Here is a 15,976-nt window from a genome sequence, read left to right as displayed (position 1 = left end):
CAGAATGAGAATCGTCTTCATTGCCATAGCTAAACACACCAGGCACTGTAGTAGGAATGGGAAATGTACTATCTCATTAAACCTCAGGGCAACCCAGAAAGGTACGGCAATCTCGTTTATAAGTGAATAAACGGAGGCTCAAACTGACCAAGCCACGTGTCTGAGGTCCCTTCCTAACAGATCCTATGCCCACACTTCCAAGCCTCCCTGAAAACATGGCCAATGGCTATTAATCTTCACTGGAAATGACTCCTCGGACCTTTAAAATACTGTCAGTCCCGCAAGCAATACCACTCTACCCAGCTACCCAGGACCAGGCTCAAATAGGAAACAGCGTGAGGTAATTACAACATATACCCAGCCACTAGCTCTGGGTTTTTATGACTGAACTGCCAAATTGCTCCTCGCCAACTCCTCAGGAAATGTTCAGACACTTTCTCAGATTCCAGCTAAAACATCAACTATGTGGCCCTGGGGAGTACGGAGCTCACAGGGTGGTAATGGGATATAAAATTTGCAAACTTGAGGTCAGTGGCCTAAACCCTGGGATGTGAAGCAGCAGCGGTCCATGAAAGATTAAAAAACGTTCTATCCACTTGAAGGTTGCACATCAAGTCCTTCCTTGCAGAGCACATGTCCACGTCATCTCATTAACCCCATCAGCAAAGACAGAGAAAGGGATTCCTAATGTAATTCTGCCTGGAATCATTAGGCAGAAGATAATAATATCAAATGGCTTGAGACAGGATGTTCATTCTGAGAAGCATTAGATCCCATTCAAACACGGCTAATGCTCAATAAATAGTTGTCTCTTAGATTGGGCAGATGTTCTGCAAAATTACTGGGATAGACGATATGGAACAAGAATTTGAGGGGGGTTTTCAATACTGGCATGCTCATGGATTCTAAATGTACAAATTAATAGTTTGGGTAACTGAGTCTGCATGTTGCGACAAGAGTCCAAGTTTACAGACCTAGAATTGCCGTGGCCCATCCCAGGACATTTGACATTCTAATTGCTCATTAGAAGTGTGACCATGAGGCGGGGATGGGGGGCAGTTACCCTTCAGACTCCCAGAGAAGACTCCCAATGCTCCTTCTCCCACCCCCTCACTGCTACCCTCACCAGAAACCCCATCCCATTTGACCCCACCTAAGCCAGAGACTTCCACTGATTGAAGGGAGTCCTGAGGAGCTAAAGCTTGGATGTCCAGCCTCCCATCTGGGTCCATCGCACTTCCTAAGCCAAATAAAGCGAGAACAAGAAAAGTGCCTGTGCCTTGGGCCCTGGATCCTGGGCCCTGGGCCCTTATTGGCAGCCCAGCTAAGGACTCTCAAGTACCACTCACCCTGTCCAGGGTATGAACACAAAGGGAGGCATAGTCTCCTGTTCAATGACACACGTCTATCTAAATCGGCTCCTGGCAATGTGGGACTCAGCTTCCACATCTCTCTACTTCACAGAGAAGGAAATACGCATCTTGAGTACTTGTTAATAAACTCTCTCTGGGCCTCGGTTTCTGCACCTATAAATTTTTAATGTCTGCCCCACTGTCACTCTAACGTGTAATTCTATATAATAATCCTATATAATAAAAGGCTAATATGCAAATCAACCCAACCGCAGAATGACCAGTCCCTATGACACACTGACCACCAGAGGGCAGATGCTCAAAGTAGGAAATACCCCCTGGTGGTCAGTGCGCTCCCACAGGGGGAGCACCGCTCAGCCAGAAACCAGGCTCATGACTGCCAAGTGCAGTGGCAGTGGCAGGAGCCTCTTCTGCCTACACAGCAGTGCTAAGAATATCCAACTAAGGGCTCCCAGACTGTGAGAGAGCACAGGCCAGGCTGAGGGATCCCTCCCCTTCCCCCCCCCCACACACACACACACTCACACGAGTGCATGAATTTCATGCACTCAGCCTCTAGTATTTTTATAAAGATGGATGGTCTGACTATAGGGGAAGACCCAAGTCATGATTCCATATGCCAGAAAAATCAAAACCAAGAAGAGTCTTTAAAAGTTATTCATCAAAGGCACCTATTAATTTACTCAATCATAAATTAGCATCAAATGAGTAGGGGAAGTGGCAGACAATAAGCCATCATTCATGAGGAGCGTGAGAGAGCACCAACACATAGTACCATAGACATAGGTGCATAATAAATGCTGGTTTGATCTGATTTTCCCACAAAATCCCTCTAAAAATTTTATAAGAATCTTTCTGACATCCAAGTGTCTATCTTTCCTAGTCCCTGAACAGTCTGTGAAGGCCATAGGTCACATGGTAGCAAGGCTGCCATGAGTGAGGGACCTGCTCTGTCCAGTGCCGATAACTGGTTGACTGGATTCTTCATCCAGAACTGCTCCTGACTTCCTTCCGCTGCCTCCCTCAGTACTTCTCCTTCCCTCCCCTAACAAAGCCTTACCTCTGTTTTTCTTCTTTTTTTTTTCTTTTTTTAATATATTTTATTGATTTTTTTTACAGAGAGGAAGGGAGAGAGATAGAGAGTTAGAAACATCGATGAGAGAGAGTTATCAATCAGCTGCCTCTTGCACACCCCCTACTGGGGATGTGCCCGCAACCAAGATACATGCCCTTGACTGGAATCGAACCCGGGACCCTTCAGTCCCCAAGCCGACGCTCTATTCATTGAGCCAAACCAGTTTCGGCTGTTTTTCTTCTTGAACACCCCAAAACCTTCAGGTAAAAATGTAAAGTTTTACTTAAAATTTAATTTTCTTAATGTTTTAATCCTTACTTGATATTCCTATTATCCCTATTTTGTGTGAAGCTCAGCTCATAAAGTTACTTATAAGAAGAAGAAATAAAGATGAGATGATGATGAAGAGTCAAAAAGAGAAGAATATTGATGACATAGAAAAAGGAAAAGAGGAAGATAGAAGAAAAAAAAAAAGAAGAAACAGAAGAACAAAAACCTATCTCTAGAATACTTCTCTTTTTTAACAGCAATAGCACAGCAGTTTAGTTCAAAACTATGAAACTCAGAGCTTAAGAGCAGACACAAAGTGTCCATAGGCCCGACATAAATCCTGTCTCCCAGCACCCATGTCGTAAAGTAGTTGTACTATATTTGGACTTCAATGTGTTTGGATACTTATATTTGAATGTAAGTATGACTGATGGTCTAGGAATTCACAACCCTTCAGAACACTGAACCAAATAACTTGTCTCATGGAGCCATTCTCCCGTGCTGGCCTGCCTGATGTCTGGAATACATCTCCGGCTGGGAATGGCAGAGATAGGGGATTGTCCCCTCTCCCTTCCGCTCCGAGGGGCTGAATAAATAGACTCTGTGATAACTTCAGCACAAAAGCCACTTGAGAAAGTGGGAAAGCCACAAGGACTTAAAATCAGACTTTGATGGTCAGAGTATTGGATCCACAATCAAAACTTGACTGCATTCCTAAGCCGGTTTTGTTCTATTAACAATATGGCTGCTCTAGTTAAGACAAAATTAATAGCGTTCAGCTATTAGCAACTGTATATCTTTTTTATTTATTAATTATACTCCCTGATTCTATAAAATAACAAACTTTCAAGGTAAATTACACCAACATATATGTAAAAAATTGTCTATTAATAGAAATGAAAATAAAATCCCATATAGAAGGAAGGTAAACCATATCAGGTACCTAAGGTAATAAAGTAAAGTGTGCATTAAATTTGTCCAAGTTTCTTGGGAGATAAAGGAAAAGCAGGAAAGGTAGGAGTTTCATAATTCTATTTCAATAAAACAAAATTGGCCAGCTTATTAGAACTATAACATTATTCCTAGGGTTTGTGAATTCTTTAAATGTGGAACTGTGGACAAGCTAAGAACAGTGCCTTAACATTAATCTAACAGAACATGGAGACATGTTGCTCATTTTTCATTATTTAGTCACAGTAGCAATACATAGTGATACATCTTCAGTAGGGAACTAAGCCAATCAGGCTCAATCAAATTAGATTAAAACATAAACATCTGCCCTGGCCAGGTAACTAATCAATGTGTCAGTCTCACATCAATGTTCCTCTCTCTCTCTCCCTCTCTCTCTCCCCCTCCCTCCCTCTCTCTCTCTCTCTCTCTCTCTCTCTCTCTCTCTCTCTCTCTCTCTCTCTCTCCCTCCCTCCCTCCCTCCCTCCCTCCCTCCCTCCCTCCCTCCCACCTTTCCTCCCTGTCTCTCCTCACCCTCCTTCCCTCCCTTCTACTCTCTCTAAAAATCAATGGGGAAAAAATATCCTCAGGTGAGGATTAACAACACAAATCTTAAACATCTGATTATCCATCTCAAAACCCATTCCTTCACTTAGATAGCAAGTCTCCAAAAACGTCCTTCCCAACTCCTCCCCTTCCTGCAGACTCATGTTGCTCCCACATAAAGAACTAGAACAAGAGTGTGGTGATTTGGGAGGAGGGCGGTGGAGGGGGATGAGGGCATAGAGAAGATATATAGTGATAGGAAAAAAATAAAAATAAAGAAAAAACCTGGGGAGTGGAATTATGGCTTTTTTTTTTCTTTATTGATTAAAGTATTAGATATGTGTCCTTATCCCCACATTGCCTCCCAACCTCGCACTCATGCCCTCACTCCCCTGTTGTCTGTCCATAGTTATGCTTATATGCATGCAAACAAATCCTTTGGTTGATGTCTGCCCCTTACCCCTCCCTCCCCTACCTTCCCTCTGAGGTTTGACGGTCTAATCCAATCTTCTCTGTCTCTGGATCTGTTTTTGTTCATCATTTTAGGTTGTTCATTACATTCTACAAATGAGTGAGATCATGTGATATTTATCTTTCTCTGACTGGCTTATTTCCCTTAGCATAATGCTCTCCAGTTCCATCCAAGCTAAAACGATGGCTTTTTGTTCATGTTCTTGAACTTGGACAAAGCCTGTGACTTGCATGGGATTCCAGGCCATGCAAGTCCAGGCTAAGTTTGAAGAAATCTGGTAGCTTCCACTTTTATACTCTTGGAATCCTGAGCTGCCATGTAAAAGGTCTGGCTACACTGCTGGAGAGTCTGTCACAGGGCCACGTTGTGGGGGTGGGCAGTGGGGGGGAGAGACAATCTGAGACTACAGGAAGAGGTGAAGATCCAAACACAATGAGCCCATCCAGCCCTTCCAGCCAGCTTTCAGCCATTCAAGTCAGTTCTGCAGTCAACACATGGGGTTAAAGCATGTGACCCAGGCTCAAGAAGCTCTTGCTCAAAATCGAGCTCCAACAGACATTTATCCTGAGCATGGCCTGGTCGCTGCACCTGGGGCTCAGTTTCCCCATTTGAAAAAAACACACTACGTAGCCCTATCCCCAGGGGCAGGCCCAGGCAGGAGATCACACAGGAGAGAGCTTTCAAACCTGGAAGTCCCCCAAAGGAGCCAGACAAGTGACTCTTTGCTTCCTTTATCCCCCTCCTCTATCTGTCCATTTAGCTAAACCACACCAAAGTAAACAGGGCTTCAGGCGCCAGTCCACAGTCACAGAACCAGAAACACACGTGAAGAAGTCCTCTTGCTCATTCCAGCCCCAATGACACTGCAGGGAGCAGAGACAAGGTTCCCCACTGTGCCCTGTCCAAATTCCTGGCCTGCAGAATCATAAGAAATAATAAAATTGTTGTTCTTTTAAGCCACTCCGTTTCGTTTGGGGGTAATTTGTTACATAGCAATAAGATAACCAAAACACAGATGAAAATAGCTCGTTTCCTTGCAGTGCAGGGACTTGGAATGATTTCATTTCTCATTAGTGGAGCTATGATGTTTCCATGTGTAATAAGTTTCAATAATACATGGCGGTGGGAGCAGCCTCATTGCCTGGCCCACTCTGCCTCGCACAACTTAGAGGTTGAGTGCTGGCCAGGTTCCTTCTGGACCACCTTGGGCCTCTCCTAACCCCCTCCACTGCCATTGCTTAGGCCATTGTCCACGCTCACCCTTTCTGCTATGTTAGCCCCCCAAACCTCCCTGCCTCTAGTTTCTCTACTCTTGAAACCAAGTGGTCAAGATCTGATCATGTTCCCATCTTAAAACCCATTACTAACTCATCATCGTCACCTTTCCCACAATCAGGTAGTGATGGTATGTGTCCCCTGGCTGCTCTCCCAGCCTAACAATGTCACTCTATGGACAGGCACACAAGATTGCTTATTACACACCTCCAAGGCACTGCTCTCACAGGCTACACTGTGAGCTGGGCCCCTTGGAGCCAGGCAATGCAAGCCCTGCCCATGACCGCAAACACTTTATATTCTTTTTACTTTGTGCCTTTTCCACTCAAATTTTTCTTCATTTCTCTCATACGTCCTTCGAGCTCTAATTTATATAATTTACCTTATCCTGTCAACCAGTCCATCAAAATGGCCAGGCATTCAAAAATTGAATATTGGACACCTACCATATGCCCAGCTGCTAAGTATTCCTAGTAATAAGTAAAACAAAAAAGGAAACTGCCTTTAGAAAGTTCTCAGACCTCATACTCACTTATTTGTCCCATAAAACAAAAGTCAGCAAACTTTTTCTGTAAAGACCAATAGCAAATAATTTGGTTTTTTTCAGGCCATACAGTCTTTGTCTCAACTATCCCACTCTATCCCTGTAGTGTGAAAGCAGACATAGATCATATGTAAACATTGGGCATGGATTTGATTCAATAAAACTTTATTTATAAAAAACAGAAAGTGTGGTCCACAGTTGGCTGATCCCTGGTAGACTTTCACTTTGAAGTCTTTTTCTGATTAATCCAGTTTCCACAATGATGTTTCCTTTATCATGTGACTGCATCTGCCTTCAATAAATGAGACTTTCCCCGCAGCAATGGTAGGAGAAGATTTTGGGAAAATGAAAGATTCAAGAGTATGGAGAAACTTACCAGGTATAAGATTTATTACACTGGAGAAGCAGTGCAACACATTGATTAAGAGCACAGATTATGAAGACAGATTTCCTAACTAATTTATATCTCTGGAATAATTACTAGAACTCTGCATTCCTCCATTTCTTCGTCTGTTTAATGGGGGAGTAAGTATAATCTCCCTCTTCAAGAAGTTATGTGTCAAATGAATTAACATATGTAAAGTGAATCATGAGGGATATATCAGAGCTTGCTATTCTTTACCATTATTCCTGCAATTTAATGTAAAAACTATATATTGCAGGCAACCAAGGTAAAAAAAATGAAAGAATTCAGCAACTCATCATAGTGAGTCTTAAGAATTTAAGACACATAACAGCCTCTCCTGGAAAGAGAAGTCTCTCATGCAACTGGATTCTGAGAAAAATTTCTCTCCCATGGCACGAGTGCAATGACATCATGAATGACATCATGAGCAATGTCTCTAGCTCAGAACCTTGGGTGATGCAAGAGAGTGCCTGTGAGGGTCACTTGCCACTCTCAATAAAAGTCAAGGTATAACTCTAAAACGTAAGATATGTGCCATCCAAAGACCCCACCAGATCTAACATTCTTTAATTCATTCTGTCCTATTATGTTGTTGCAGAAATGTTCTTGTTTGACAAAATATTATCCTGTTATTAACTATGCCTGGGCCAAAACCGGTTTGGCTCAGTGGTATAGCGTCGGTCTGTGGACTGAAAGGTCCCGGGTTCGATTCCGGTCAAGGGCATGTACCTTGGCTGCGGGCACATCCCCAGTAGGGGGTGTGCAAGAGGCAGCTGGTCGATGTTTCTCTCTCATCGATGTTTCTGACTATCTCTCTCCCTTCCTCTCTGTAAAAAATCAATAAAATAAAATAAAATAAAATAAAAACTATGCCTGGGATTGGGCACAAAGAAATATTAGGAATTTTAAGGGGAATTTTACAATGTTTTAGCCCCACATTTTTGTCCAGTGAAATGAAAAACCAAACCAAAACTAAAATTAATGAAGAAAATTTTAATATTAAAAATTTGTCTCTATACGCTAAGTGAAATAAGCCAGTCACTGAAAGAAAAATTCCACATGATCTCACTGATTTATGGATAATAAAGAACATTATAAACTGATGAACAAAAGATAGATATAGAGACAGTAAAGCATTAAACAGACTGTCAAATTACAGCAGGAAAGTTAGGGCGAGGTGGGGGAGATAAGAGATCAACCGAAGGACCTGTATGCATGCATATAAGCATAACTAATGGATGCAAAACTCTGGGGGGTGAGGGCATGTATGGGAGTGGGGTGGAGGGCAATGGTAAGATATGCACACATATAATACCTTAATAAAAAAAATGAAAAAAAATTGTCTCTAAAACTTAACCATTGTGTGCCTCAGCTCTTATAGCTGTAAAAGGAAACTAATAAATGGACTCACTTCATAGAAATGCTGTGGGCCTCAAATGAGGTCCTATCTGTAAAACACTGAGAGTAGTGCCTGGTACATAAATGTCACCTAAATGTCACCTGCCACTTCAACAATTGTTCTTACTATTTGTTTTTACTTAATCCTAGATCCTATGTCCCCTACTATCTTTCTGTTGACTCTTGGTTCCTGTAATGCATCTGATTGTGCTTGCAAACATTAAGGGCCTCGAGGCCATTGGCTGTATGTTTCTGGCATTCCTGGCACCTACATTCAGGATGGCTTTCAATCAAGGCTTCCTGAGTTAATGAACTCTCTGAAATCCCATCTTAACAATAAGTTAATGTTAAAACGCTTATGGTTGGTTTCTTGCCTTTGAAGATTTTACAACCCAATGGGAAAATCAAGCTTAACACTCTTAAAACATTAAACTCTCATATGCCTGCCATATAACTCAGGCCTGATACATTATTGACTTCAGCTTTCTAAAAACAAAATGATAAGGAAAAGTTCTAAGACTTGTTCTAAAAGACAAGTTCTGAAAGTTGCTCAAATGGACCCCATTTATTGGGTTAGTTTCTAGAAACAGAAAAAAATGTTAGTAGAGCTCAAGAAAACATACTTAAAATCTTATTTTCACACTGAAAATTAAGGCTCACATTCCCAAATTATTTAGATTGGTTGCCTGGTTTATTGGGGGGGGGGGGGGGGGGGGAGCAAACAAACTAGTGTGTAAAGAGCCTGATAATTTGTTCAGTATTTTGCTTGCTTAGAGTTATTGGCATAATACTATAACCTTATTAAGTATCTGCTATCTAAGAAAGAAACATCTCACTAACCTTTATAATTCCAAATGGACAGATATCTGTAATACTGTTTCCATCAGCCCTAACCCCATCTCAAGGAGACTGGTGCATGCTTTAATTATTTTGTAATACCAACAACTTATGCATTTTTGTCAACAACCACTGTCTTAATGTTACGAAATGAGTCACATAAATAAATACCAGTATGATATTTCCATCTTCTTGTTTAAAATGTGGAATGACTGAAGCCTTCTACTTAAGAATATCTTTTTTAATGGTGCCTCAATCTTTTCAATAAATGCCAGGACAAACCATACCTACGACTGCAGGAATCTTTTAGCCATATTTCATGATTACTTAGCCTATCGGACTTCGGGTGAAGGCTTAAAGTCCCCTTTGTAGAGTAAAATGGGCTTTATAAAGTCTACAGAACTTTTTCTGTGTCCCCTGCTAACGTTCTTTCTTTTAATAACAGACTTCTGTGTAATTAATCCCTAGGAGTTTGCCGTCACATAATCTACCCTGTGTACGAACTGTTCCATGTGTATTTTTCTGGGAACAAGACCTCTGGAAAAAAATAAACAAATAAACAAAGACCAAAAGGACTCATTCACAAGGGGACAGATTGTGTAAAATACAACCAGTCTCATATACTTATAAACCAGGCAACAAGGATAAAACTTCTCAATTCACCTTATCAGAGATTTAGGGGCAGGGGTTTCACTCTAAAGATTTCTTTTTCCCCTTTGACAGGAAACTGTAATATTCCCTTATTTGAGAGCTAAAGCAATAAGACAATCATAAATAAATGGTGCATAACTATTGCTATTCAAGGAAAGTTGGTGTGGTGTGGTGTGTGTGTGTGTGTGTGTGTGTGTGTGTGTGTTTTATTGGATTGTCTCCCACACTTTTTGCCTAATCACACAAGTTAAGAATTTGGCTGAGAAAAAAATCTGATGGACCGAAATTTCAACAACAAAGCTAGAATTTTATTATTTCTCATAAACTCATTTCACACAAATTAACAACACCCCAGAAAAGGAAAACTACTTTACACTTATTATTTGAAAACACTTTGAAACTTGCAAAATTGTCATTTCAAAATCAAGAAAAATGTGATTTTTGCAGAGTAAATGCAGACCACACTCACTCCAGTTAAAAATATTCCTGTAAAGACAGGAATTGGCGATTTACTCTAAGAAAACACAGCAAAACTGGGAAGAAACTTGAGGATGCTTAAATTTCCACTGTGGAACAACTTCTACTGCCCAGTGGGAAGAGAAGAAAAAAAAAAAACCACCTGCAACAGGATGGGAGGAGAGGAAGACAAGCTAGGACTATACACCCAGATGGTAACGCTGGGCAGTCCCTAGCCTGGGAAGTGAGGCAGCTGACAGGATGGGAATACATATACGTACCAAGAAAATGAAGGCGAGTCCTGTAGCCACCTGTCACCTCAGAGAAAGACAAGAAGGCAGAATGTGTAAGAGAGATTAGGCCAGCGCACACCAGACATTGATGAGCTGAAAGTGCATTTTAACTAGAGGAAATATTAGTGAGGTGCTGAAAGTTGCTGCCACCATCTGGGCATCAGGCAGACTGAGGGGTTACAAATCACTTTCACTTCATAAATGGTGCATTTCCACTAAAATGGTCAACAGTTTTTACTTTAGTCAAAGAGGTTAGTTTTAAAGCTGGTGATATTTTAACTAGTAAAAATAGAATTTTAAGCAATAACTGGGAAAATGTTACACACAACTGCTTCCCCTGATGATTTATGCAGCAGGGCATGGTTCAAAGACTTATTCATGGGAGACTGTAATAGCAATAAGCAGAGAGAATACATTTAAATGCCATTCAAATTTAACATCAGAACTGGCATTTGTTTAAAATGAATCGGAAAACTTTTGACCCAGCAATTCTATTTTTATTCATACATACCATATGTAAATTTGCACATGTACACACGTAGGTATGTAGAAGAATGTTAGTCATTGCACACAAAAATGATATAATCTAAAGAGACATCACTAGGGAATGTACTGGCCACATTATGGAATTCTACATGCCAAGAGAATGCATGAGGTAGATCCATTTAAGTTTACAGATGGATGCACTAATGATATATGAAAATGAGCGAGGTTCAATATAATATGTACAATATATTCCATGAATTAAAAAGGACACACACCAATTGAGGGGGAGGAGGGGAAGAAACATACTGCAATATTTTCAACAGTAAAGAATTTTTTTTAAAAAAGAAAACACACATATATGTATACATATACGTATACATTTATGTGTACATGTATTTATATATGTATATGCCTATAATTTGTTTAAATGCCCAAGAAAAATGGTCTCTGAGTGCTAAATAGAAAAATACTCTTAATTGTATATCTTTTTAAATGATCATTTTTACCTCTCCAAATAGATAACATGAGAAAGATAACAATAAAAACCCTTATATTACGAGGGTTCATTATTAAATTATATCACATCATATTAACATATAGCATTTATACTATAAAGGTTAATTTTAATCATTTTTAAAACATTTCTATATATAACATCTTAAAGGTAACAGGAGAATTAGGAATAGTCATAATTTCTCTCCTATTTAACATCATGCATATAGGACAGCTTTCATAAATAGTTTGCACCAGGGTAACATCTGTGTTAGTGAGCAAATACTACGAGGAACAGAGAGGGTTATCTCTCTATAGTCATAAAAATGTAAAACGCAACAGAAGTCAGCGCTGGTGTGCATGAAAGTGTGGACATCCCGTTAAGCAGCAGAGCTTAGTTTTTGTTTCCACACTGAGTCTGCGCCTCCCAAGGAAACACCCCAGTTGGAGATAGCACACAGAGATGAGACAAACGTCTGCCGGGCCTAAGGTCTCCCTGCAGACTTCCATCCACACAGCATTAAACCCCCACTTCCTCTATCTCCGTATAGGAACCGTGGCATCAAGCTTAGATATCAAGATGTTACATAGCAGAAATATTTTTTGAAGGAAAAATGCTGGAAAAAATAGGTCTTTTTGAGGACCTATGAAAATCAGAGTTTCGGTCCATCTATTGAACTTGCAATGAGCCTCACACACAGAGCAATCAATGCCTGCTACCTGATCAGGATCCAGCTTCCCGTGGTAGGCAAACTGTCTTTCCAGCACTGGCAGAATCCCACAAAAACCAAGATGGAACTAAATTCATTGCAACTATTTCCTGGGGTCAGGAAATCACACATGTCTTACCACAGCCTAAGTGCGTGGCTCTGACAGTCATCTTGTCCCCAGTCCAGACAAGGACTCAAAACACCTTGTCTGTCAGCTTTTTGCACTTTTTATTCCCTTCGTGGGCCACGCAAACACAAATGTCTACATCTACAATCAAAACAGCCCACAACAAGAAATAATAAGTGAACTGTTCAGCCACATATCTCAGGAGACAACATCACTTGGTCACTCGGGGCCCTAGAATCATGCTACAGAACTCAAAAAAGAGCCACAATGAGAATCATAAGCACTTCATGGAAAACCTCTGAGTATTTCCCGTCTGGGTTCACTTCATAGGCTCCTCCCAGGAGGTAAAATGGGTCATTCACAGTCCAGCCTGCTACTCCTATGGAGGCTGGATGTTAACCTCAGAAAGGGATTTCTTTTTCAATCTGAGCAGTTTTAAAAGACATGTATTCCCACCCTTCTGCAGTTCAGGAAACTGACAATCTTTAGACAGTCCAGCTGCCCAATTTAAATAGTTGCTGCTGGAACAATGTCTGTACCAGGGGCATAGGAAGCTGGTGAAGTGCCCAGTTGCATGGACATAACGCATACACCGCTGGGTTAAAACACCTCTTTAAGGCTGGTCCCCAGCAGCGTTAATGCCCCAGGGAGATGAAGAGCTCCTTGCAACCCAGAGGCAAGTTCTCAGAAACGCTCGTTCTGCTGTGCTTCCAGGGTAGGTAAGCATCTGCAGAGCAGTGCTGGGCAGAAAACACACTCCCTGCCATGAACAGCACACCTTAGAGGATGCTCAGTGTGTCTTCTCCCCCTGCCCCCGGCCTCCCACCCCCTGTCCTTGCTCCCTTACACACGGAGCATCTGCATCTGCAAAGATGCCCACAGGGAAGCACGTTCCCCCAAACCCAACCGGAATTGCTGTGAAGGGAAAGGAATGGACTTCTCTACTCTGGGTCGCAGCTCCTCCCCTTCTTCCTCCAAGAACCGGTCTGGCCTCCCCAAATCGGCCTCCACAATGGCCCAAGACTCCTTTTTTACCCATGAACAGCCGCCTCTGGGGCAGGAACCCTTAGCGTGGTTTATCCCCGAATGCGTAGCAGTTTCCCAAACTTCCCTCATGATGAGAATCACCTGGTGGAGTTGTTAAACTACGGATTCCTGAATCCCAACTAAGAAGTGCTAAACTAGAATTTTTGGGAACATATAAGTAAAAATTCTAGTTTAGCACTTCTTAATTGGGATTCAGGAATCCGTAGTTTAACAACTCCACCAGGTGATTCTCATCATGAGGGAAGTTTGGGGAAACACTGGCGTAGAGGGCCGGTAACCCTTGCACTTCTGAGGTGCCCCCAGGAGGTCTTGCCTGGGATCCTTCCCGGGTCTGGAGTCCACCCCTCAGCTTCTCTGGAGGAGAGCGAGGGGAGACCCACCCCCCACCCCCCCACAGGAGCTGCCCGGATTGATGCATTACCCTTTCAGCGCGTCGTGTCCTCCGCCGCCTCTTCTCTTGGCCCGGCTGGCTCGGGTCTCCTTCGCGTTCCCAGCCTCCACATTGGCGTCCGCCCCGTGGCTCATGTAGGACGCTAGGAGCACGGTAAACCCCAGGGCGACCTCCAGCAGCCCCCCTCGCCGCATGGTGCCGAGCGGCCGCCGCCGGCTCCCGCCGCCTCTCGCCGCGCCCGCCCGGGGCTGCTCCGCGGCCGCCGGGGTCCGCTCTCCCGCCGCCCGTCCGCCGGGCCGGGCTCCTCCCGCCTCCTCCAGGCGCTGCTCCCGCTGCGGGCGGCCCGTGCCAGCTGCTGCAACAGACAGACCGCCGGGGCGGGCGGGGAGTCAGTCATTCAGGGCATCGGGATGCTGCAACTCCGCGGTCCTCGCTCCCCAGCCCGGCCCGCGTGGCGCACTTATTTTGGGGTCAGTGAGGACCGTGTGGTCCACCGCTGGCTGCAAAGCCCAGGCCCCCGGCAGCGGTGGCTCCAGCCAGCCAACCCCTCGGCCTCCCGGGCGCCTCCGGAAAAAAAGCTGAAAAGCGCCGAAATGGGTTTGGCTCAGTGGATAGAGCGTCGGCCTGCGGACTGAAAGGTCCCAGGTTCGATTCTGGTCAAAAGCATGTACCTTGGTTGCGGGCACATCCCCAGTGGGGGGTGTGCAAGAGGCAACTGATGGCTGTTTCTCTCTCATCTATGTTTCTCTCTATCCTTCTCTCCTCCTCTGTAAAACATCAATAAAATATATTTAAAAAATAAATAAATAAAAGGTGAAAAGCGCGCGCCGCGGAGAGGTCCGGCGCCCGGGGGCGCGGAGCCGGGTCTCTCTTTCCAGGGCACAGATGGCGCGTGGCGCGCGTCCCGAACGCCCCGCGCCCGAGCCCGTCCCCTCCGCCCAGCCGGGGCCGGGAGCCCGCCGCGCCTTCCCGGGCCGGCTGCGCTCGCTGCCACCGCCCCCCGAGCATCCGACTGGGAGCCGCCGGGCGCCGGGAGCCCGGGCCGGGGCGCTGTCAGGAGGAAGGGAGCCAGCGCCGGCTGTGGGCGTCCTGGGACAGCCCCTCACCCCCATCCCCGTCCTCAGCGCGGCGCAAACGCCAAAGCCTCCGTGGCTGGAGCTCTAGCCCCCCGCGCGGTAGCCGCCCGACCCCCGTCGGGGACCCCAGCTGCACCCACTGGAAAGCAGCGGCTCCGGCTCCCGGGGAGGCGGCGGTCCCTCGGTCCCGGCCGAAGCAGCCGCTGCCCCGCTCCGCCCGCAGCTGTTCCAGCTGTGGCCGCCTGTCCGCCCGCGGCACCCACACGCTCCGCCGCGGCTCCCGCGCCCCCTCCTTTCCCCACCTCTTCAAGTATCGTCTGCGCAGCGGTTTCTCGCGAGAGAAATACTTTTTTAAAAAAAGAGAGAGAGAGAGAGAAAGAAAGAAAAAGAAAATGACACCCCCCTCCTACATCCCCCTCATCACCACCCCACCCCTCGGCCCCATCCATCCTCCCTTTCCACTCCCCTTTGCCAGCCGCCGCCTCCATGCAGTGCAGGGGCCTCCCTCGCTGGCGGGATCAGCGTGGAGAGAGGAGGCAGAGGTGATCAGGTCCTGCCCGGCCTGGGATTGTTGGTTTGCGGGTGAGAAGCTGAAGGGACGGGAAGAAGTGGAGTTAGCGGCCGGGAGGTCAAGACCCAAGAGGAGTCTCTCCCGGGAGCTAGGAAACCGGCCCGCGCGCGGAGAGCTGTGCCACCTGCACCAAGAAGGCGCGTCGGAGACAGCGGCCCTGGAGGCCCAGGCGGCCGGCCGAAGGGCGAGATGAGACCTGTCCCCGCTGCCTGTGCCTCTTTACAGGGACTCTTGGGCAGGGCACCGAGCAGCGCTTGTGCTGGAGGCCAGGACCTGGGGCCCTAAGGGTCTTGGCAGGGGCTGATGTGCAAGAGGGGGAATGGGGACAGAGGGAGAGGGGGGACGCGGGGGGGGGGGGGGGGGAGGACGAGGCACCCTGACACTTGCCGCCTGGGTAGTGGAGAGCCTGCTGCAGGCACAGATTTTCTGGATCCAGGATACTCCAGTAGTCTTTGTGATTCTGCCCCATAGGCCTGTGCATGTTGAAACCTGGGATTTGGGGTAGTGCTGTGATGAGATGGTCCTCTTGCCC

General features: G+C 45.2%; 1 protein-coding gene across 2 annotated transcripts in view; it reads right to left on the bottom strand.

Annotated features, from left to right (window-relative positions):
* Positions 1-15,169, bottom strand: part of FBN1 (fibrillin 1) — a 232,076-nt gene extending 216,907 nt beyond the window's left edge. Inside the window, exons 1-2 of one of the 2 annotated variants that reach the window (XM_045582776.1) lie at positions 15,014-15,169; positions 13,828-14,152 (exon numbers count right to left, since the gene is read on the bottom strand). In XM_045582776.1, the coding sequence (XP_045438732.1) occupies positions 13,828-13,991 (164 nt within the window). In that variant the 5' untranslated portion in view covers positions 13,992-14,152; positions 15,014-15,169. The remainder of the gene's footprint in view (positions 1-13,827; positions 14,153-15,013) is intronic. The other variant, XM_036442846.2, reaches the window with a different exon arrangement.
* Between the last annotated feature and the right edge of the window lie 807 nt (positions 15,170-15,976).

The sequence above is a fragment of the Pipistrellus kuhlii genome, unplaced genomic scaffold (assembly GCF_014108245.1).
Source record: "Pipistrellus kuhlii isolate mPipKuh1 unplaced genomic scaffold, mPipKuh1.p scaffold_m20_p_1, whole genome shotgun sequence".
Taxonomy (NCBI): domain Eukaryota; kingdom Metazoa; phylum Chordata; class Mammalia; order Chiroptera; family Vespertilionidae; genus Pipistrellus; species Pipistrellus kuhlii.
This window is presented reverse-complemented; position numbering and strand designations above follow the sequence as displayed.